This window comes from Pieris brassicae, chromosome 11 (genome assembly GCF_905147105.1).
Source record: "Pieris brassicae chromosome 11, ilPieBrab1.1, whole genome shotgun sequence".
NCBI classification, from domain to species: domain Eukaryota; kingdom Metazoa; phylum Arthropoda; class Insecta; order Lepidoptera; family Pieridae; genus Pieris; species Pieris brassicae.
The window spans coordinates 649,667-675,705 of NC_059675.1; the positions used below are offsets into that span (position 1 = coordinate 649,667).

The 26,039-nt window shown below is 32.6% G+C and overlaps 1 protein-coding gene across 7 annotated transcripts in view; it reads left to right on the plus strand.

The window, feature by feature from the left end:
• The window catches only part of LOC123716017 (high affinity cAMP-specific and IBMX-insensitive 3',5'-cyclic phosphodiesterase 8), a 127,510-nt gene that overhangs the window by 77,211 nt on the left and 24,260 nt on the right, over nucleotides 1–26,039 (plus strand). For all 7 annotated transcript variants that reach the window (XM_045671490.1, XM_045671492.1, XM_045671491.1 and 4 more), the window contains 3 exons: nucleotides 2,686–2,751; nucleotides 4,412–4,617; nucleotides 19,672–19,731. In XM_045671490.1, the coding sequence (XP_045527446.1) occupies nucleotides 2,686–2,751; nucleotides 4,412–4,617; nucleotides 19,672–19,731 (332 nt within the window). The remainder of the gene's footprint in view (nucleotides 1–2,685; nucleotides 2,752–4,411; nucleotides 4,618–19,671; nucleotides 19,732–26,039) is intronic.

Consider the following 26,039-nt stretch of genomic DNA (forward strand, 5'->3'; position numbering starts at 1 on the left):
TCACAAATACCTAAACCCAAATCTAGTCGGTCAACAATTAGATAAAGTATAAATATTTTTACAAAATATTAAACTCTGATAGTATCCAACTGATTTACTTTCTAATTACATATCTATTTGATCGGTAATTTAATTAATATGTATTTGCATAAATTTCAAGTACGATAATCTAGCAGTGAAAGGATTAATAGTGATTTTAAGATAAAACATAACCGGTTGCAATCTTATTTAAGTGTTAGTAATGTCAGTCAACCTTCAATGCAGTGATCCCCCTATAACGCGATGTTGGACTCCGTTAAACCGTTTTTTGAACAATTAATAATCTAGGAATTTTATAACAACACTGAAACAGGTGCAACGTAAAGCTTATTATGGGCTTGACAAATCGTTATAAATTTCGCACTACAGAAATATAACTAGAGGAATCTCTGCGTTATAGGGATACCGCGTTATATAGGGGTCAGGAAACGCGTTATAGGAGGGATAACTGTACATTATTCTATGAGGATACAAGCTTCTACTATAACGGAAAACGCTACAACGAAATCGGCAAAATTTGACGACGTAAGTCTGGCTGTACAAATGTCACAATTGAGAGCAAGGTATTAAAAAAAACATATTCTCACTGATTCTCACATAATTCATTCAAGCAATCGCTTCGGTACACAACAAATACATTGAACGAAATTACTAATATATTGATCTTACTTTCCATTAATTGCCGTTCTATTTGAGTTACGTGAAAGTCGACTGAGTACACAGTGTAATGGCAGAAAACGATGCGTGGGACAATTCGTATTAATATTTCTCTTAAACGAGATGGCCTATGGCTTCATTATAGGCTAATTTGAAAGGACTCACTGAGCTTACCGAATCTAAACGAGATTCATTTAAGTTTGGCAATTCTTGTACATACTCCGAATTGGGTCGCATTATTATTACTACCTCCTAGCCCTATGAATTTAAACTATTATATGATATAGTAACAATTTAAATATTTAAAAAGTATTAAATAGAAAATTAAAAAAAGTTTGGTCCCTGTGGCAATGTACCTTTAACGCAGCATTTCGTTAAGCCTCGAAAGAATCAGTACTGGAGTCACGTATACTATATACCTGGCGCAAACTGAAATCTTTTATTACCTCATGCGCACTTGAACCCCACGGCTGATGAGTCTCCAAAGAAAACAAAATCGGAGTTGAAGGAAAGATTATATTTAAGCCGTTTATTATTTTCCGCCTACTCTGCGGCCGCCCTAGCTTTTTTGCTTGTTCGAGGAAGGTGAGACGAGGCAAACACGATATGCTAGTTGTGTCCACACAACCATACCAATGCCCGTCCCGTCTTCCAAGGGAGCGGAGCGTAGGCGAGAAAAACGACTTGCACTCTGTTAGGAATGGAGCCCATGGTGTCCAAGACTAGCTACTTTAAAGCCACTATATAACCTTCTTTTATTGTATACACTAAAGACTAGAATAAAAAACGAGTTGAGTGGAATAATATGTACAACTCTGACGTTTTGCACTATCTCATTTTATCAAATGTATTCAAATAGTCATATTAAGGATATAAAAATGTGATCAGTTTTTGATTAACCGATAACGTTACGATTTTATAGATTGATCAGCTGATTGTGACGTTGATTCTTTTTTGATACGTTGAATACGTAAATTTATATATTTTTAACTTATCTACAACTTATTTAAAAAGAAATTTATATTTACATATAAATTGGTTTAAGGACATAAAACATACGCATACAGTGTTGTAAAACACTACTTTGCCGAATGAGAGACACAGATTTAATTTTTATACAAAAAAAACACGGTTTTGTATGAATTAGATTATTTATTTGTTTATCAGAATTATATAAAAGTAGAACTTATGACTTAATATACTAAATAAGGACCAAAAGTAATAAAATACTTATATGGAACACATTCCACTTCGGGTCCTTCAAGAAAAGAGCGTATCAATTCTTAAAAGGACGGCAACGCACTCGCGAACTCTCTAGAGTATCTCGCGGTGGTTCACTTAACATCAGGTTGCCGGTATGCCCCCTGTTTTAACGAAATATATATTTCAATCCGAGACTACACATTTAAAAAGGGTTTCTACTGAAGAAGTGTCAAAATTATTTTCAGTTTTGTTAATCCTGTTAGCAAAACATGTAAAAATTAGATTTTCAATTGATAGAATATGAATAAACTGATTGTTTAATTGATATTTATCGTTCTGTTCTGTGCGTATCATTACTGTTTCATATTACAAATCTTATTCAATTGCCTCATTTAGCTTTGCTGTTGCTCTATTTATATTAACATTTTTTATAGTTAATTTGGTTTATTCTAAAACGTGTTGTCGAATTTAGTACAATAACCATATAATTTCAAAGTTGTCAAAACTAATAAATCTGTGATTCATAAAACTTACGACTTTATTTTCGACCACACTATTTTTTTTTATAGAACGAGGCAAACGGGCAGAAGGCTCACTTGGTGTTAAGTGATACCGCCGCCCATGGACACTCAATGTCAGAGGGCTCGCGAGTGCGTTGCCGGCCTTTAACTATATACCCAGTCCATTTAAGTCTTTTTGCAGTTTTAGAGAAAACATTACTTATGTTAAAACAGTGTAAGGCTAGTTGTAATTAACATGTGTTTCTTACAACAATTATCTTTGCAGAACAGATCACCGCCTCCTGCACCAATTCCGTCAGCAATCTTCTACGCACCACCGGAACCGCTAGAAGTAAGTTTTTATATAAAAAAATCTATGTATCTTTTATTCATCGCTTGAGAAAGTCTTTGTATTGACCTGACTGTGATTATGCTTAAAACAAATGTGTTTATTTATTGTAAACAATGCATTATTATGTATAAGATTTGTGAACCCTTTTAAGTAAAGAGCTTCTTAGCTCTTTCATAACAAAGTTAATTATTTTTATTGTTTGCACAATTTCCTAATTTTTTGTTTTAATGAAGAAAGTATTACGCGACGCGTAACATGTGAGTGAGTGTGAGTGTATGTGAGTGAGTGTTCGAATGGATGCAAGTGAATGAGTGACTGCAATGTCTATGAATGTGTTTGAAAGCCTGGATTGTTTAATTGCGCTAATTAAAAACAGACCAAATTGGAGTGGATGATAACGCAGGTCACTGCTATAAATTTATAAATCTTATCCCCAATATATCCCTCGCTATTGGAATTTATTAAAGACTAAACGAGGGTCATCTACTAAAAATAAAAGTTTCAGAATTCCAGGCATAAAGTGTTTCAAATTCGTAATCAAATTTTCTCATGTTTTATAAGATTTTTGACAAATTTAATCCATGGAGGATTTAAGATCTATTTATCTTAAATGTCAAGTAAATTCTTTCTGAAATAGTAATTATCGGCGTATCATGTAATCTATGCAGATTACATGACGGCATCGTCGAGTGTGGACGTGCAATTTGCTTAATCCACATTAATACATAATCTCCGCTTACATGTATTTAGAGTCCTTTACATAACATGTTTATTCATGGCATTAGTGTCAATTGTCAGAGAAAAAACTGGGTTATAATGGTGTCAATGATTATACTTAATTATGTTTTGATTCTACCTTATCGGTTTAATAGTTTTGTAAGGACATTGTAAATATTCTTTTTTAAACATACATTTTTTTTATAACTAGATGACGCAAAATTTACTATCAGGTCGGCAAACAAATTGATAAAAATAACAAGTTTTTCAAAATGATGTTAAAATTTAGTGTGAATAATACTAAAGCCTATATTCATTCGCATCTTATTGACATACATTTAACAAAAATAGATTAATGAACATTTTATTACTCTAATCTTAGAGTAATAATATCTCTATCTGGCATTCTGCCCTCTCCGAGAAAAGGCCTTCTCCAACTTTTTCCACCCTATTTTATTTTGTGCCATCATCATAAAATTTCTTCCAGCTACCCTTTCGATCCCATCGGCCCATCCTTCTATTGGTCTGCCCTTTTTCCTTTTGGGACGGTTTGGACTGGCCATTCAGCTACTATTTTTGACCATCTGTCATCTGTGTAACGGGCCAACTGTATATTAACGTTACTAAACAGTTATACCATTTTTTTAAGTTCATTCTCTTGTAAACATATACAAAACTTAACTAAACTATCTAACTGAACTTAACTTAGCTTAAATACATTTTTTTTCTTTACTCACAGTGGTTGCCTGGAAGAGATCGCTCGAAAGCGATAAGGCGGCCAGTTGCACTCCTATTGATTTTATTATGTTCATTTTTTTTAATATTGTAATGTCACGAAGTGTTAATAAATAAATAAAATTTATCTTCACTGTGTTGACTAGCACTTAAACTTTTGATTGTAAAACTACTATATATATGTGATTAAAAAATACTTAATTTACAGTTATTATGCGTATTCCCGGAACGCGCCTCCCGCGTGTGCGCAGCAGCCTGCAACGCAGTAGCCCGCGCTGGCGGCGAGGCGAGGTCCGTGCGAAGCGCACGGGAAGCCCTCGAAGCCTTTCGCAGAGATCTTGAAACGCGGATTCCTCATGTCGTCATTGTTGATGCAAGGCAGCCGCAAATTATGGATTCTACCTTATTAGCTAGGTAAGTAATATTAACCAAACGTTTATATTGCGGTGTTTAAGTGACGTGTTGAACTTTGGTCATCACAGATTTCAGAAGTGCCAATCTTTTGTCGGCTTTTGATTAAAATAAATCAGTTCCGGAGATAATATTATTTGTCGGGAATAACATTGCATTGAGACTGAAAACATATGAAATATGAGCTTTGAATACCAAAATTACTAGTACAATAATATGTGTATACAGTGAAGCGCTCTCTAATTGACGGCCAACCTAAACCATTCTAACTATAAATGTATTTACCATCGCCGTAACGTGTTACATTTCAGTCCATATGTATAAGCTTTACGAACAATGTTAGGCGTTTTACTATTTTGATTTCATATAAAATCATAAGACGGTAACCAGTCTTGCAGGCATAGGTTTGAAGGCCTGCCTTTAAAGCTAAATACTGAGTCTTAAAAAGGAACATAATCAGTTAGAATAAATCGTAATAAATAAAATTTCGCATATTTTACAAATTTTAAATTTCCAATAAAATTAAAATGCTTGCCAATAATCTTCCTAAAAATAATAGTTTTCGTGTGGCGCTTCCTATTCTTCCCGCTGCCATTATTATAATTTTAACGTCATAGAGAAATAATAATTTGAGTAATAAAAATTACAGGCGTAGTTTTATTTCGTTAGCAATTTAATTACATCCTGATGCGATGTTTACGAGTGCCCACAACGCTGTCAGTTATTTTCAACCACAGCATAATATCGAAAATTTTCCTAAAAACATGGTGAATATACTCACTGTATTTTGTTGCAATAAGTTTCAATAATCTTCGGTAGAAAATTCTTTTGCAATAAAAAGTTTATACAAAAACAAAACATAATTTTTAAAACGTTCATTGTTTTTCTAATCTAGATTTGTTTAGCGCCGCTTTTTAGAAAACTAAAAATAATAAATATACATGGTAGGGAAACTTTTACACCATAAGAAATATCTCTTGTCAAACAATATTGTATTTTATTTATAATAACAACTGCCATAACAGCTGCCTCCGCGAACTTCGTTTCCCCTTCATGTGAATTTACTTAGCCTACCTTATTAGTACATACCAACATGGAACATTTTCTATGCTACCCCAGAGTCTGTTCGGTTTTCCGGAATGTTTCCAAGTTAAAAATACCATTTTCCGTCTTGTTGGAAGCTTAAATAGCTTCCAACTCAAGATAATACTCAAGAGTCGAAGAGAATTTATATGTTAAGTCGGATAGTACCTAACAAAATTAATATGTAACACAATTTCACAGAACAAATTACGTACTAATTACAACAGTGATACTTAAATAAGTTAGACATATACATTAATATTCAAAAAACCTAAACCAATCATTAAAAGCTGGGTCGCTCATTCACCAAGCCTTAACAAAGACAAAACGTCAATTAACGTCTTATTGAGATGACTGCCTCTGGCTGCAGTTAATCTGCATCTATTGTGGGCATAGATTAATAGACTTTCCATGATGGGACCTCGTTTATCAACGACATATTGACCGATATTACAACGAGGCTTTTGAAAAGAGCGTTCTAGTTAACTTGAATTAATGATCTGTGGGACAAAGACGCTTGTCAAGTCCACCTATATACGGAACGGTTCCTCGGTCAAGGGAATATTTACATAAAATATTTTATACTTACACATAATAGCTTTAACTGTGTCTAATATGTAATTTTATTTAAACATAATTCAGTCAAATATATTCAAAGTATTTTTATCGTATTTAATTAACATATTCTGCGGTGTATTTTATGACACGAAAGTTAATCTTAGTATAAGGTTGTTTTTTCGTAACCAATGTACCATAAGTTTATTCATCACTTCTAAAAGTCATCGGTTCGAGGTACGAAGATTCACTATTTTGAAATTGAATCTTAATAAAGCTAAAACGTTTGCGTATATTTTAATTTAATTAAAAGCCTTGTAAGAGAAATATGATAAAGATCTATCAATTTTATTTCAAATCAAATAGCATATTACTTATAACATGAAAAATGGAACCGCGTTATATGCATTTAATAGTATTAAAAGTAATCAACTCGCATGTCATATTAACATTATATACTGTAAAGACTCATTATGTTCCTATTAATACTTTTCCATTAGAATATTAAACTACGACAACGCCCAGTCTACGTAAAATCTATGAATTAACAAGTAGCTTTTGTTTATATTCATAGTTTTGTTTTTTTTTTCGCATGGTGAATTTAACAACATTTTATATAAAAAAGTAATGAAACTGATCATTATTTAAGATTCCCGACTATGTCTTGAACATTATTTAAATTGCCATTTTCGCCGTTACGAATATATTATTTGCTTTCGATTTTTATAACGTTTTACGCGGTACAGAAACTCAATATTGAAGTCGGGACCGCTATTTCTAGTTAGAATTGGAGACCGACACAGGATTACTCCGTTCATGGATATAGTGGGCCGTTATTTTAACGGCTGAGCGTGGGACGATGCGGACATGGCTATGCTGGTAATGTGTTCTGCCTCGGGAGATTGCTGGTGGTGTCGTGGTCTTTAGTTTTAGGTAATGTGAATACCCTGGAGCAGTATTGGCCTAGTGGTGGCCCAGCGTGCGACTCTCATCCCTGAGGTCGTAGGTTCGATCCCCGGCTGTACACCAATTGACTATTTTCTATGTGCGCATTTAACATTAGCTCGAATGGTGAAGGAAAACATCGTGAGGAAACCGGCTTGCGTTAGACCCAAAACGTCGACGGCGTGTGTCAGGCACAGAAGGCTGATACTTGCCTATTCGATTAACAAATCATCATGAAACAGATACATAAATATGAAGGTTGTAGCGCCATTGATTTAATGTGCATTCCCAATGCACATTAGGAAGTCCCACATAACCGTCCACCACAAAGCAGTCGTGTCACGTGCTCACGAAAAAAAATTAGCTACAATATGGAAATCGTTACATATGTTGCCCCAAACAATTTATTTCGTAATTCGAATTGTATTACGAAACTGATGCACGCTATTTTTGCTTGGCTCTTTGTCAAGTCAAGAAAAATGTAATAAAATATTAACTGAATCCCCTTCCTGCGATAAACATTCGCCAAACAAATTTCCTGTGTCGTATTGCCTGTAATGAGGAAATGGGAGATGTATTGAATTTTGATTTTATTTATGTTTCGTGTTATTTATTTTCCGGGCCTTTTAACCTTCAATACATTTGTTAGGACGGTATTAGTAGACTCGAAACGATAATTCCAATTTGTGTACCTTGACAACACGGGCCCAGTGAGTAGATTGAAAATGACAAAACCAATTTGAATTAGTGAATAAGTGTTAGTGCACGTGGTTTTAAGTGCTGAACAGTAGTAGTAAGTGAAAAAATTGCACACAAGATCTTCTCTCAAGTCTCTTTCCCTTAATAGAGACTGTAAGAAGTGTTATTGGACACTTTCTTATGTCAAATATCCTTTTTAGTAAAATAGTTTACATTACTTATTAGTCTTAAGTTAGTCTAGATCGTAATGTCCTATGATGTCTTAGCTAAGATAGATGTATTAAAACAAAAAGTGTAAATAAAAAAAATAAACAAGCCGTGTAAAAAATGGATATAAATAGCTACGGGCCCGTGATAACATAAATATATTCTGTGAGATTCGCTGTGTGAATGAAAGCTATTCGTAAAGATAGACGACGAAAATTATCTCGTGATAAACCTGATGGGGTGTTAAGCTGACACTTTTCTGCTTCTATTCAATTCTTATTGTATGCTATTAGTCTTCTGTGCTTACGTTTTGTCGTTTTTGTCTTTTAGACATGGCGGTCTCCTGACGATATTTTTCCATCTTACGATCAAATGTACATTACACAAAACCCGGAGTTCGAAGACCCAACCGCCTCGTACTACTAAACCTATCTATTAGCTCTTCGTTACATTGTTTAGTTTAAAAACCTGATGGGGTGTTAAGCCGACACTTTTCTGCTTCTATTCAATTCTTATTGTATGCTATTAGTTTTCTGTGCTTACGTTTTGTCGTTTTTGTCTTTTAGACATACCGGTCTCCTGACGATATTTTTCCATCTTACGATCAAATGTTCATTACACAAAACCCGGAGTTCGAAGACGCAACCGCCTCGTACTACTAAACCTATCTATTAGCTCTTCGTTACATTGTTTAGTTTAAAAACCATTATAAAATATTTTCAAATTGAATTTTACATCTAATTATTTTACTTTGTGAATCCAAACTTTCCGGCTTCAATTACTGAAAAGTTAAAATCTCATATTTTGGGCCTATGTCATAATAACGTCAAAACTTTGACGTGTACAAAAGTTAGCCATCCCCTTTTCGTCAAGGAACGGATCTACAAATTAAGAGTGATAGACAATTTTCGGATTATACATGGCAAGTTCGTAGATTTAATCCTTTTATGAGATACGGCTGTGATATTTTATAATTCAAGCGTCCACTGTTTGTGTTAAAACTAGCGAATATGTTTTCGAAGTAAAAGTTACGTTAATTTCTTAACTATCACTGTCTAATGTTATGTTTTGCGAAAATCATCCTGCCATTCCTGTTAGCACTGTAATACTCTCTGCCATGTACTGCCTGCTTTTTCCTTAATTTGATATATCCACCTTCTAAATTGTCTTGTTTCTTTTTTGTTTTTGGGCACCAGTTTAGTACTTTCTTGCTGCTGTTTTCTGTTTCTATTACCATGTGCTTCGCCCATTTCCATTTAGGTTTATTTATTTTTATTGTAACATCTGTTACCTTAGTTGTTCTTCCTAATGATGTATTCTTTATTAATATTTTCTTCCCTATATACATCGGTCCATCGACCTTTGACACACTTGTTGCTTTGTATGCTGCGCTTTTGTGAGCTTCGATGCTCAGTTCAGCTCAGTTTGAGATCCATATGTTACACAATTACTTATAACATAAATTTTAATTGACATACCTTTTAATTTTCATAAAAACTTATAGCAGACAACAAATATAGTATTAAATTGTATGATATAATTTGGCCATACATAAGGTCTAAATAAATGCAACTGTGCCAATTTTAATATTTTCTCATCAGTTATAAATTTGTGCCTACTGATATACCATTTCTTATTATATCTCATTGTATATATAGTAATATATTATTTATTTTATTTCCAAGACACAAATATACAATATTTACAAATTCCTTAGCCAACAACATTTTTAATTATTTTTATTATTATTACTATAATAATAAAAATAATTAAAAATTAATAAGAAGAAAATTAAAACAGTTTGGTTCCTGTGTGTAACTTAAACTCTGGCAGCATTTACTCGCTGTATTGCGATACTTAGTCGTTGAGGAGTCGTCGAGGAAAGCACCAGCTCTGGTGTCACCGGTAATATCTAGCAGCAACTTAAATCTCTAGTGTGTATGAACTTGAACCCCACTGCCCAAGAGTCTCTACTCCAAAGGCGTCAAAATCGAAGTTGGATTTTTTTTAATCATTGGAAATGAATAACGTTATTAATACCTACCTAGATTGCTATGTAGTACTTAGTAGATATTAAATGTGTTCAGATTACCGTTACATTGATTTTATTTATTCTCTTAAATATACCTTGATTAACCATATATGTTGTATCTAATAAACCAACGATAATAATTATTATAATATTTAAAGGTATTTTGCTAAAGAATAATGCTTTGACCACCACAGATAATATATTCTTAAAATGTATCATAAAAATTGACGACTTTTATTAAGGCAACCTCTTAAGCAAAATAGTACATTATTATAATTAAGTTTATTAAACCGCTGAGTGCCGCAGGTTGGGAAAAATAAATATTACATACACTTCACACTTTCACCACCCTAATATTGTTACGCTCACCTAACAAAGTCTTTGTTCTGTATGTTTATGATACATGATAATATCAAGATAACAAACTCTTAGGACAGACGCCATTGTTCATGGAAAATGTCATTTTGAAGTGGTTTCATGTAATTTGAGATATATTCTTGGCAATTAAGGCTTTTAAAATCAACAACAACAACTGGCTGGCATTAGTTTAATTCTAATGACATATTGAAGGATTTAAAAACAGTGTTAGCCTAGTGGCTTCAGCGTTCGACTCTCCTCCCTGAGGTCGCAGTTTTGAACCCCGACTGTGCACCGATGGACTCCCTTTCTATGTGCCCATTTAACATTCGATCGAAATAATTTTTGTACATAAAAATAAATACTAATTTATCAGGCGTTTTTAATTTCATTATGCACAAACTCAACTACATATATTTATTACAGAAATACATACAGTATTCTAATCTTCTTCCAAGCGTTCACTGTTGTCCACCTCTTGGATTGACAGGAGTACTTTCAGATTGTCTGCAAAAAGAACGCAGCTAGCATGGCATATTACCTCTGGTAAATCGTTCACCATTTTTACAAACCCTAGATTGATGCCCTGACTCACGCCGGTAACAGCTGCCATCGCCTCGTCCACATCAATTAGCCGCGCCTTACTCTAGACTGAGTAAAAATACGCCGCAAATTCAGCCGCACAATCCGTATTTGATAGTAACTCACCATTTTTTTAAATACATTAAATTCGATGTGAAAAATGACTCTTATATAATGCTAAAAACACTTAGGATCCTTAATTAAATTATTCTTTAACCTATCTTCATAACATTCAAACGCAAGCTTAATATTCAATCGGAGTCAGAGAATTAGTACATTTATACTTTTTGTGTAATTTTGCTTTTGCAGGTTACTTATAATGGGCTTAGTATACTATTCAGGATAGCAATATTTACGATAATTATTATATCTACTAGGCTTTATCCGTTTTCTGAGCATACTTTAATAATAACCTCATAAATAATAATATAAAAAGCATTTAAGCGCGTGACACGCGCGTCAAAAACAGCACTCCAATAGACGAATACTATCGAAGAATAGTATGAAAATTAGCTTTATAAAAATTTCATTTTGGTTTATTTTCACTTACGGTTGGCTTCCTTGTGGTCTGCTGTCTAAAGAGAGTTTGGCCACCGCGAACAACGGTGATATGAAACCACCGGTACCAATGAATCGTCCACTTCAAAAACACACACCGTCTTTCATACCCGACGAACACAAATCTAAATTCAGCTGTCTCCCATCACAATTAAATATCCAGCTTACTTGACCATACATAACTTGAATTTTAGTTAAAATCACCTAATAATATAACATTTTTATATTTAACACACAACAATTCAACTATTCGGAAAAATAACACATATTCGGTATCACACGTAGGAATTCGGTGGTAATACTTAGTTTTAAATTGTTTATATGTATTAAGCAATTAAGTTTCTAAGTCACTTTATTGTTTGTATTTCCTCAACATGTAAATGGTTAGGGCAAGTTTATAACTTTATTAATTGCTCCGGACTACAAGTCGGGGATAATTTAAGTTTCACTATAGTTTATTTGTTAATTTTATAAGTACTAGTAGATTGGTATATACAAGTGGTTTATGACATTTTCCTAATTAGATTTACGACGGTACATTTAGAATAAAATGCTGGCCAAACTGTAAACTGATTTTTTGTATTTAACACATTTATTTTATGTATAAGTAACAGCGTGTAGAAAACAAAATATGAAAAGAAAACTCCATTATATTTTTTTTAAATCCGTTACTCCGATAAATATAAATTCGGTCGAAATTTTGTAGACAATGATTGAGAGACTGACCTAAATACACAGGACCTATTTGGAACAACTCTTTCGATGTTTCTCGAACCCTTCGTGACTAAATCACGGAAGATGATTGATTCTGGTAATAAAGACATGTCAAAGTGGCTAATATCAACACATATTTATCTATTATTAAGAAAACAATATTGTAGTTGACGAAATAATAATACCCAAAAATATTAATATTGATTTGCTTCATTTTAAACAATTTGAATGACTCTTAACTTAGCGATAAAAAGAGTGGCGGAGAGTTTCTTGCCAGTTCTTCTGGTCCGCTCTACGCTCGTGACTTGAGAACTGGTTTTAATTTATAATCTTTTTCTGTTGACGTTGAAGTTATTTTTTTATAAACGTCTAATATGCTATGCTATTAGTCTTCTGTGCTTACGTTTTGTCGTTTTTGTCTTTTAGACATGGCGGTCTCCTGACGATATTTTTCCATCTTACGATCAAATGTACATTACACAAAACCCGGAGTTCGAAGACCCAACCGCCTCGTACTACTAAACCTATCTATTAGCTCTTCGTTACATTGTTTAGTTTAAAAACCTGATGGGGTGTTAAGCCGACACTTTTCTGCTTCTATTCAATTCTTATTGTATGCTATTAGTTTTCTGTGCTTACGTTTTGTCGTTTTTGTCTTTTAGACATACCGGTCTCCTGACGATATTTTTCCATCTTACGATCAAATGTTCATTACACAAAACCCGGAGTTCGAAGACGCAACCGCCTCGTACTACTAAACCTATCTATTAGCTCTTCGTTACATTGTTTAGTTTAAAAACCATTATAAAATATTTTCAAATTGAATTTTACATCTAATTATTTTACTTTGTGAATCCAAACTTTCCGGCTTCAATTACTGAAAAGTTAAAATCTCATATTTTGGGCCTATGTCATAATAACGTCAAAACTTTGACGTGTACAAAAGTTAGCCATCCCCTTTTCGTCAAGGAACGGATCTACAAATTAAGAGTGATAGACAATTTTCGGATTATACATGGCAAGTTCGTAGATTTAATCCTTTTATGAGATACGGCTGTGATATTTTATAATTCAAGCGTCCACTGTTTGTGTTAAAACTAGCGAATATGTTTTCGAAGTAAAAGTTACGTTAATTTCTTAACTATCACTGTCTAATGTTATGTTTTGCGAAAATCATCCTGCCATTCCTGTTAGCACTGTAATACTCTCTGCCATGTACTGCCTGCTTTTTCCTTAATTTGATATATCCACCTTCTAAATTGTCTTGTTTCTTTTTTGTTTTTGGGCACCAGTTTAGTACTTTCTTGCTGCTGTTTTCTGTTTCTATTACCATGTGCTTCGCCCATTTCCATTTAGGTTTATTTATTTTTATTGTAACATCTGTTACCTTAGTTGTTCTTCCTAATGATGTATTCTTTATTAATATTTTCTTCCCTATATACATCGGTCCATCGACCTTTGACACACTTGTTGCTTTGTATGCTGCGCTTTTGTGAGCTTCGATGCTCAGTTCAGCTCAGTTTGAGATCCATATGTTACACAATTACTTATAACATAAATTTTAATTGACATACCTTTTAATTTTCATAAAAACTTATAGCAGACAACAAATATAGTATTAAATTGTATGATATAATTTGGCCATACATAAGGTCTAAATAAATGCAACTGTGCCAATTTTAATATTTTCTCATCAGTTATAAATTTGTGCCTACTGATATACCATTTCTTATTATATCTCATTGTATATATAGTAATATATTATTTATTTTATTTCCAAGACACAAATATACAATATTTACAAATTCCTTAGCCAACAACATTTTTAATTATTTTTATTATTATTACTATAATAATAAAAATAATTAAAAATTAATAAGAAGAAAATTAAAACAGTTTGGTTCCTGTGTGTAACTTAAACTCTGGCAGCATTTACTCGCTGTATTGCGATACTTAGTCGTTGAGGAGTCGTCGAGGAAAGCACCAGCTCTGGTGTCACCGGTAATATCTAGCAGCAACTTAAATCTCTAGTGTGTATGAACTTGAACCCCACTGCCCAAGAGTCTCTACTCCAAAGGCGTCAAAATCGAAGTTGGATTTTTTTTAATCATTGGAAATGAATAACGTTATTAATACCTACCTAGATTGCTATGTAGTACTTAGTAGATATTAAATGTGTTCAGATTACCGTTACATTGATTTTATTTATTCTCTTAAATATACCTTGATTAACCATATATGTTGTATCTAATAAACCAACGATAATAATTATTATAATATTTAAAGGTATTTTGCTAAAGAATAATGCTTTGACCACCACAGATAATATATTCTTAAAATGTATCATAAAAATTGACGACTTTTATTAAGGCAACCTCTTAAGCAAAATAGTACATTATTATAATTAAGTTTATTAAACCGCTGAGTGCCGCAGGTTGGGAAAAATAAATATTACATACACTTCACACTTTCACCACCCTAATATTGTTACGCTCACCTAACAAAGTCTTTGTTCTGTATGTTTATGATACATGATAATATCAAGATAACAAACTCTTAGGACAGACGCCATTGTTCATGGAAAATGTCATTTTGAAGTGGTTTCATGTAATTTGAGATATATTCTTGGCAATTAAGGCTTTTAAAATCAACAACAACAACTGGCTGGCATTAGTTTAATTCTAATGACATATTGAAGGATTTAAAAACAGTGTTAGCCTAGTGGCTTCAGCGTTCGACTCTCCTCCCTGAGGTCGCAGTTTTGAACCCCGACTGTGCACCGATGGACTCCCTTTCTATGTGCCCATTTAACATTCGATCGAAATAATTTTTGTACATAAAAATAAATACTAATTTATCAGGCGTTTTTAATTTCATTATGCACAAACTCAACTACATATATTTATTACAGAAATACATACAGTATTCTAATCTTCTTCCAAGCGTTCACTGTTGTCCACCTCTTGGATTGACAGGAGTACTTTCAGATTGTCTGCAAAAAGAACGCAGCTAGCATGGCATATTACCTCTGGTAAATCGTTCACCATTTTTACAAACCCTAGATTGATGCCCTGACTCACGCCGGTAACAGCTGCCATCGCCTCGTCCACATCAATTAGCCGCGCCTTACTCTAGACTGAGTAAAAATACGCCGCAAATTCAGCCGCACAATCCGTATTTGATAGTAACTCACCATTTTTTTAAATACATTAAATTCGATGTGAAAAATGACTCTTATATAATGCTAAAAACACTTAGGATCCTTAATTAAATTATTCTTTAACCTATCTTCATAACATTCAAACGCAAGCTTAATATTCAATCGGAGTCAGAGAATTAGTACATTTATACTTTTTGTGTAATTTTGCTTTTGCAGGTTACTTATAATGGGCTTAGTATACTATTCAGGATAGCAATATTTACGATAATTATTATATCTACTAGGCTTTATCCGTTTTCTGAGCATACTTTAATAATAACCTCATAAATAATAATATAAAAAGCATTTAAGCGCGTGACACGCGCGTCAAAAACAGCACTCCAATAGACGAATACTATCGAAGAATAGTATGAAAATTAGCTTTATAAAAATTTCATTTTGGTTTATTTTCACTTACGGTTGGCTTCCTTGTGGTCTGCTGTCTAAAGAGAGTTTGGCCACCGCGAACAACGGTGATATGAAACCACCGGTACCAATGAATCGTCCACTTCAAAAACACACACCGTCTTTCATACCCGACGAACACAAATCTAAATTCAGCTGTCTCCCATCACAATTAAATATCCAGCTTACTTGACCATACATAACTTGAATTTTAGTTAAAATCACCTAATAATATAACATTTTTATATTTAACACACAACAATTCAACTATTCGGAAAAATAACACATATTCGGTATCACACGTAGGAATTCGGTGGTAATACTTAGTTTTAAATTGTTTATATGTATTAAGCAATTAAGTTTCTAAGTCACTTTATTGTTTGTATTTCCTCAACATGTAAATGGTTAGGGCAAGTTTATAACTTTATTAATTGCTCCGGACTACAAGTCGGGGATAATTTAAGTTTCACTATAGTTTATTTGTTAATTTTATAAGTACTAGTAGATTGGTATATACAAGTGGTTTATGACATTTTCCTAATTAGATTTACGACGGTACATTTAGAATAAAATGCTGGCCAAACTGTAAACTGATTTTTTGTATTTAACACATTTATTTTATGTATAAGTAACAGCGTGTAGAAAACAAAATATGAAAAGAAAACTCCATTATATTTTTTTTAAATCCGTTACTCCGATAAATATAAATTCGGTCGAAATTTTGTAGACAATGATTGAGAGACTGACCTAAATACACAGGACCTATTTGGAACAACTCTTTCGATGTTTCTCGAACCCTTCGTGACTAAATCACGGAAGATGATTGATTCTGGTAATAAAGACATGTCAAAGTGGCTAATATCAACACATATTTATCTATTATTAAGAAAACAATATTGTAGTTGACGAAATAATAATACCCAAAAATATTAGTTTTATTAGACGTTTATAAAAAAATAACTTCAACGTCAACAGAAAAAGATTATAAATTAAAACCAGTTCTCAAGTCACGAGCGTAGAGCGGACCAGAAGAACTGGCAAGAAACTCTCCGCCACTCTTTTTATCGCTAAGTTAAGAGTCATTCAAATTGTTTAAAATGAAGCAAATCAATCCTCAGGATTAGGATCATTTAAGTATTCGTCAAATTTATAAAAAGCTTTATTGATTAATTACGTTTAACGAGGGCTTTGAATATATATAGTGATAATTCTCTAACTTCCCTTGGGAGTTTGTTATAAAAACGAATACAATTTCCATATAAGGAGTGGTTTATCTACTGGAGCCTGGTTGTTCGTACGCTTAGATTAGTTCTGTTCCTTGATCTTATAAAAGTGTATTGTACGTTCGGTGTCAATCACGTTATATCCTATTATATAAAAAAACACTCTTATACCTTTATACTTTAAAACATAATGAGTTTTGAAGTTATAACTTTCTTTTGGCGTGTTAATTTAAAATGATAAAAGTAAATTTTTACGATGCGCGCACAAACCGTCATATAGAACCGACACCCTGAAGTTGGCATAGTCAAGAGTTTAAAATAAAAAGTGTCAATTTTTTAATTATGTAGAAATATTTTTTTGTCATACTCTACTTTATTCTACTACATAACGCGTTATAATATTTTTGTTTCTCTTATTAGTGTCGTATTTTCTACAAAGGTAGAAAGATATATTTTTTAAAGATTTTCATCATGACACGCCCAAGAACTAATACTTCTATCAAGTATGTGCGTGTACACACAATATATGTGTGTAGTTTAGTACACGCGTTGTTTTGAAATTCGAAAACATTGACCTCAATTAAATAACATGATTTAGAATATAGAGTGTGAATTAGCATAAAAAATAAATGGTTTATTAATTTATTTATTTATATATACATTCTAAAACAATGTGTATGCCTAAAAAATACAAGAAAATATGACTTCTCAAATTTAACACACATACACGTCAATATATCAAAGGTAAAAAATAAAAATAAATAATCAACCTCAAAAAAAATAAAACAAAACAAAACAAAATAATAATAACCAAAAATTAATAATGAAAAACTAAATAAATAACAGTAATAAACAAACAAACAAAATGAACACTTAAACCACATTAAGAGCCTGCAAAAAAGTTACGGCAAGTTGGTAGACTGTTGTAAAACACATCAATATTTCCATCAATGTTTGTAATTAAGTTCCGTAGGTACGTATAAAAAACTTTTAGTTCGAGTAACTATAGGATTACAAAGAAAGGAAAATTTTGTAAGAAGATTAGTGTGAATATAAAAGTTAAATATTTTATATAAATAAACTATATCAATGAAGTCACGTTGGAGTTTTAGAGTATCTAACTTGAATAGTCCAAACGAGCCTCATACATACTTACGTCACGTCAATTCAAGTTACTTTTATATATACATCCATATATTTACTATTATATATATATATAATAGTAAATACTTTTATATATATATATATATATAATAGTAAATATATAGCTATATTGTCTTAGATACCTCTTGTTACTCAAATTTCAAATATTAAGGATGTTTAGCATCTCTGAAGATTTAACCGGTTTTAGAATACAGGACATTCTATTGGTATGGCTTAGTGCATTCCTTAACTTAAGATAGACTTCCGTCAAAATAGCATTCTTTGTAACGTTTCTGTGCCAATATTAAAGTATTATCCATTTCATACGAACTTAATAACTAAACATAGATAAATCGTAATAAAAAGAATAAAAAAATAGGGAAGTATCTTTCGTACATTTATGGAGTGTTTCGATAGAAATTGTTTGTTTCAGCACCTGAAGCCCCTAACATCCTTTTAAATAAGTCCAAAAAGGACATTATTATTAACGTACTATCGGCAAAAGTATCTAGAAAATATAAATTTTCTCTCTCTCGATCTCTATCATTTGCTTTACAGTTTTAGGTCTGTTTTTTGATAACTTTTTTATTATATATATATTATAGCTAATGATTGTTACCGTACGTTGTTCTTGTAACTTTGTTACACATTTGTATTCCAAATATAAGTTTCTAAGGCCTTTCAATTTTTATTTGTAAAAAAGTGTCGTGGTTTTTGTACTACAGTATTCGCCTAACGAAGCGACTCTCAGCTCTGAGCAATTTATAGATAAGGATCTCATATATGACGCACTGTACACATATGTATATGAACTCACTGCGACCTAAAACGTACATTGTACTCCGAAACGGCAATGTTCCACCTCTGCCTGTACTGTGCTACTTCCTGCCAGTTTCTGGCTTTCAGATGCAATATGATTTCATTTACGAATTATAAACGAGAAAACATATGGTATTTTCGTTTTAGTAATCAACTATGTATGAGATTAGTTTAAAAATTATTTTTACCAGCCATGAAAGACTAAAAATTGAGGTAAAAAAACGCATGTAGTTTGCTGGTAGTACTTTTCATAAGTCGATTTGGTTTATCTCCTGATAAAGTTTTCGAGACGCCGAAAACATTCCAAGCGAAAAGTGTGAAAGCTCTTTATACGCTCGTTAGTTAACCAGTTAGATGCTTTCTGGGTCACATAGAAATTTAAAGACTTTACCAACAGATTCGGGCATAATATTGATTTTATTAAATTATGTACAGTAATTTTATATTCATGCATGTACGTATTTTGTTTCAAGGTTTAATTGTTTAATAGTAAGTATTCGTGAGTCTCAATTATAATTAAATATTTTTTGTTTCAGAGCAATACGAGGACTGAAAAACACACAACACACCATTTTGATTGCAGTCGTTAAAAAAAGGTCAGTGCTATCTTCTGTCTCATACATAATCACATATATGAGAAAAATTTTTTTTTTCGTTCTATTATGATTTAGTACTCGATTTCAAAACGCTACCAAATGCCACTTTATATTCATAAGACAATGTCCGATTGAAGCGAAATTTCATTTCATTTACTACAATAGAGAGATCAATACGATTTTTCCGTAAAAGCAATACTATAAATAGTTTTAAATAAAGATAAGAAAAAATCGACAATTTTCCGGTAATAAAATACCAGCTGAAGAATGTTCTAATAAAGTGGAATAGAGGCGTGGGTGACAGAAGGTATGTGTGATGTATATCGATGTGCGAAATTAGGTCAAGGGTGGCTACCTGCGTTGAGGCTTTTAAGATAAATCTTAAATTTATTGCACCATTCATTCACGTCATTATGCAAGCTGCCCGTGACTAGATCTACGTGAAATTATAAAAGTCCTAAAACGCTCAAATCCTAAAATCAAAAACCAAAAAATAGATAGCTTTTTACATTTGGGTACTATTTTCTTTTATATAAACCAATGGCGGTAGAATATTTTAGGTCTAGGCTTCAGATTTTTGTATCTGTTCCATAATCATATCTAATATCTAATTGTCGTAACTAATCAATGTGAGTGAACCTTCTGTGCCTGACACACACCGTCGACATTTTGGGTCTAAGACAAGCCGGTTTCATCACGATATTTTCCTTCACCTTACGAGCGTGTGTTAGCTGTGCACATAAACACCATCACATACCGGTGCACTGCTCTATCATTATTTTATTTTACCCTCCCGAATTAACAGTTGTAGACTTACATAATATTTGTCATTGTTGTGGTCTCTGGTAAAATAACCAGCGCTGTGGAACAACTCTGCTCCTCAGCATAATGCTGAGCCAGGACCAATTACAACCACAGCACACACGCATTACACAATTAAACCTTTTTCTTTAAAAAAATTGTTAACTCTCAATCTTTTTATTTATTTTTATTTTCGATTATTGTTATTCTATGTGTTCCGTGTGTGTGTTATGTTAGTAATAAATGTTATGTTTATGTCTATGTCTTTGCGTATTAATTAAAAACATTTATTATTGAATTATGACATATCTTTCTAAGACACTTGCATGACCTTTAACACGTTGTATTCGTAAAATCAGTCGAAATAAACATATTTAATAATAAGCCTCTTCTCGCTACAGTGTAAACATAATTTAGGAAGAGTATACCCTTTACTTTGACAAATGACTCATTGAGTAAATGTAAATCGAGTTGAAGAACGCAATAACGTCCATAAAAACATGAGCCAGTTTCAATTTTGCTAGAAGTTAAGAAAAATCGAAATACATATAGCCTACGTTAGACATGTACAGCATGCCAGCCAGTTAAATTTATATGTATGAGCAAGCTGCACTAGATCATTAAATATATGAGAGGGTGAGATGTAAGAACCTAACAACCCTACGAATCCCTCAGCCCTAACACATAAATAATTATAAATAAGTACGGAATGTCTGCACCAAGGCACCTAAGGTAACAGCCGGCATATCTCAAAGCTGCCGGGCAAGCTCACCACGTTAATTTAGGGGCTTGAAGAAGCCACTTAAACAGGAAGCGAGAAATTGATAACACAGAGCAATATTCAAAACAGATTTATTGTCTTAGATATCTTCAATATTTACTTACAACACATATTCACACATACATTCTTGTGAGCAGTTGTTGTATCGCACACCTTCAGCTGTTAAAGTTTATAACAACCACGGGACCTGTGTCAGCAGTTGGTCAATGTTCAAATGTAATCTGAACAATCTAGTAATTATATATATTTACAAATATTGTATTTTTCGAACGTTTCTGCGTTTTAAATGTACTAGGTTCGTCCGTTTATAAAGATATGTACATAATATCATGAGAGTTTGTACGAAGTTATTATATCAACAGAACTTCTCAACTTAGCCAATATCGCCCGCAATAATGGACTTCTATTTCTTAGTTCTTATAATTGCAATCATATCTTTCATTTATATATTTTTCAGGAAATTGTAAGTGTTTTTAATTAAAGCATAATTTAATCCCTCTTCAACAAGCGCCAAGAGTCTTAAGAAATACTTTTTAACGTTAAATTCATAATAAGTTTTGCTTTTCTCTAATAATTATTCTCATTATTCCATTTGACCCTACTTTCCTTAGAACGCGTTTTGGTCAAAGCCCACCAATGTCCAAAATTAAGCATTCTGATAAACGACCTAGGTCTGGATATATAAAGTTGCTCCCCTGATTTTTGTTTAGTTTTTTGTAATTTATTTTTATTAGTAATTGTTTTGTTTAATATTTGTATTATCTCTTCGTGTATGTCATATTTGCCTTTAAGTGCTTGTCACATTAACAATTGTATATTTTGGTTCTTTTACCAATGTATCACTGTGCCGATCGTTGGCAAGCTTTAATCAAAATCGCTATTTAAAAAAAATGCGTTTAAAATATTTAATAAGAATATGTTCACCCTATTACCTGAATTACCTCAAAGGTTTTACTATGGTACAGTAAAATTTTTTTGGTCAAAACTCATATTTAATTTACTCAGAACAGATACTTGAGTTAATTATTGCAACAACAGTTATTAAAATTTACCAAATTTTTCCTACTTAGAAAATTTATTTTTAAAACAGATTCCAAAGTATAAGCACTTTTAATTTGTACGGACACAACCGGATTTGCAGGACAGACAGGAGTATTTTATTGTAAATGTTTTTTTTTAATTCTTACAAAAACATCACACTTAGGCTTTTAAGTTCAAGCTCTACATACGCTGTATTTATGTAGTAACTTCGAAATGGCCCATTAAAACGTGCTTCCTTGCTGCACTTTCCATATTAAAAAGCAAGAGTTCTATAAAACTAGTTACTACCTTAGCCTTTAAAGACTAGACTGATATTAAAACGTTGCAATTTGCATAACGTTCTAATAGGTTTTCTGTTATCCACAACTTAGAAGTAAACAGTCTTTGTTCAGAATAGTTTAGATAACCCAACAACCATGAGCGATTTGGAAATACTTTGTAGCGGGAGCTGAGTTCGGTGGCGGTTCGTAAAAGTGTGTTCAAATAAATGAAACACTTTGTTCGAAGCTATCGAATGTCAACTATCTATAGTTAAAAACGCGACGCTGGACTAGCAAAAAAAACTTTCGACTTATTTATGGAGAATATAAGTTATATAAGAATATAAGTCTAATCAACCAATTGTAGCTCGGAAACGAGAATGTTATATTACAATTTATGCGTGTATGAAAAATTCGTGAGCACATAATTACTAAACTGACGTTTTACAATTGATTGGCTACTAGTGTAAGATGATTGTTAACAATTAGTTTGCGCTTCTAATTCACTAATATATTTATATGTAACTTAACTAATTAGGTCACTCGTGTTAATATCTCAGGTCTTACCTACCGTTAGCGAGAAATAAGTATTGTAAAATTATCCTTGACATATCAATTCTTAGCGAACTTCGAATCTAGCTTAAAATTGTTTGAGAATTTTACAGCAACCATCTTGCATTTTATTACGCTTCGATAAATAATCTTATTTAAAGGAACATTTTCATCTGACACGAACAAAGTATTGGATCTATTTTATTTGTGCGACATTTTTGCCTTTCGCTTCTTGACATGATATCACTGAAATGCGAATAGCGATTGTACTAACGCTTATAATGTTTTACGTCAGGTTTTTATTTATTTAACCTCAAATCAGCTTAAATTTATTTAAAGTCCTATTTGGGGTAGATGGGCATCCAGCCTATTAAGTCATTTATATTGGGCAGATGTTTTAAACTCCTTCAGGTCATTGCATCCTCTTTCGCCTTGTGATGCTTCGTTGCCAAGTCTGTTTCAGGCGGACACTTTTCCTTTTTCTTTGGGGATTCCAGTTAAGAGCATGCTTGACAATGTGACTTGAATCCCTCTGACGCACCTAAGTTATAGTTAATTTTAAAAAGTTTAGTTAATTGTATTGATCTTATTTTAAAGATAAATATAATTATTATTATACTACGTTCCTACATCAAACTCATGTAAAGTGCTTAATAATAAGTGGTATCGGTTCTACTCTGAGCTTTTTGCTTCTTATTTGTGATCCCTCTATTTGTTCCTATTCCCAGTCAAGCCATATTATGCAGTGACGTCATATTCTACGTTCAAAAGATACATCGAGTCTATAATCAAAGCGGGTTTAATAAATAATAACACGATTATATTCGTTTGAAGCTAAAGTCGAAGAACTTCACGATCAAATACGTAATTTGAATGGTTTTATATTCTGACTTAAGTGTCAATAATTTCTCACTCTCGATGTGTAATAACTTGGTATCGTAAATACTGTTCGTTAACGTCAGTATATTTTATGATTTTTGCTAAATCAATTTTAATGTCCAGACATCGTTTTTGTGGTGTTTCCTTTTCCTGGAGTTCTTGTGGGTCCCTTCGCCGGTCCATCTTATATCTGCGCACCTTGCAATCCATATATATAAACTAATAAATAGTCAAAATCAATGTGTTTCCCAATCTCATTAAAAAAGCTTTGTTTTTGAGATCATGAATTGTTAAAGCTCGAAACCTGGGAATAAGGTTTATAAATCTTTTCCTTTTAAAATTCATTTCCTTTTTAATATGTCATGTAAATTATTTCGATATATCATCGGTATACGAATTAATTCCTTATTGACATGAACGAGAATGAATGGGAATATTTAAGCACTTTTCTATATTACACTATATCTTTTAATTTATTATAATTTTCTTTTGTGTCAATATTATTTTTATACTACATTCGTTTATTCTTCGTGCAGCATACACGTTTTTACTATTATTATTTGAACATTTAATGTGGTATTTTAGCAGTGTTGGCCTAGTGGTTTTAGCTTGCGACTCTCATTCCTGAGGTCGTAGATTCGATCCTGGCTGTGCATGAATGGACTTTCTATGTGCGCATTTAACATTCGCTCGAACGGTGAAGGAAAACATCGTGAAGAAACCGGCTTCCCAAAAAGTCGAAGGCATGTGTCAGCCACAAGAATCTTGCCCATTAGATAGACAAATGATTATGAAACAGATACTGAAATATCAGGCATAATACATAGCTATATATACTTTTGTTTGGGTCACACATTACCTTTATTCTCAAAACTTACGTGGAAATAATACGACATGTCTTAAATAAAGTTAAGTTTGAGTTATACGCGTCATTCATTTAAAAATAAGTTTATTATTTACGAGTATAATTTAACCAAAAAAAAATAAGCTTTAAAGCTTCTCTTAAAGCATAAAAGCGCTTCATAATCCACACGGACATGAAAAAGTTATTTATCTCATAAAATTTTGACGCAAAACAAGCTACACGTTTCGGCTTTCGTACGACCCATAAAAACGATTTATTCGCGATAAACAGTTGCGCAGATTTCGATTTTGATTCAGCGTCCATCTCGAGATTTACATGGCTGTTTATGTTAATTCCTTGCTTACAATTTTGCCTGGATGATGCGTAATCGGAAACGAATTCCAAGAATAAAAATATTTTTTTAATTTATTTCCAAAAATACATACATCATTCTAAAAGTAATAAGCCAATACGATAATGTCGAAAAATTAAAAAAAATATATAATATACAATACATAATATTCACAATATCGCTACTTTGAACTCACTCTGTGAACATATAGAGATGTCGATAGTGTCGAAGACGTCATTCAGTAAGCAACGTCTTTATTGACGAGGACACAGTCCTCGTTAACAAAGACAGAGAGAACAAGAGAAAGAGGAACAGACTGGCACTAGAACTTGGTATTGCAAACCTTGGCCTTCGCCGTCGCACATATGCCATTGGTACAAAGAATCCGAGTTCTTGCAGAATACCCGGTGCTCACCACCCCCAGAAAGATCTTCAGTATATAATATGTTATCAAAGTTTAACTTAGCGCTACAACCCCATCTAAATCTTGGCATCAAATTAAGTCTTGGATGATTTTGTCACCGGATGAGTGTGATTTTTTTACGACCTACTAGTCTAGTAGCAGTGCCCTTTAGTTTAAGTGTTAATTAATTAATTTACACTTAATTAGTTAATTTATTTCTTTACACTTCGTTGCAGTAAAACAGTAAAACTGGCGTCTTTGTATGCAACGAGTGATTTTCCAGGCAACCACTGTCAGAAAATAAAATAAAATTTTAAAAAGTACAAAACTACATAAGACATAAAATTACTCAGACAAAACGAAGCATTTAAATGATGTACATTGGTTAGCCACAA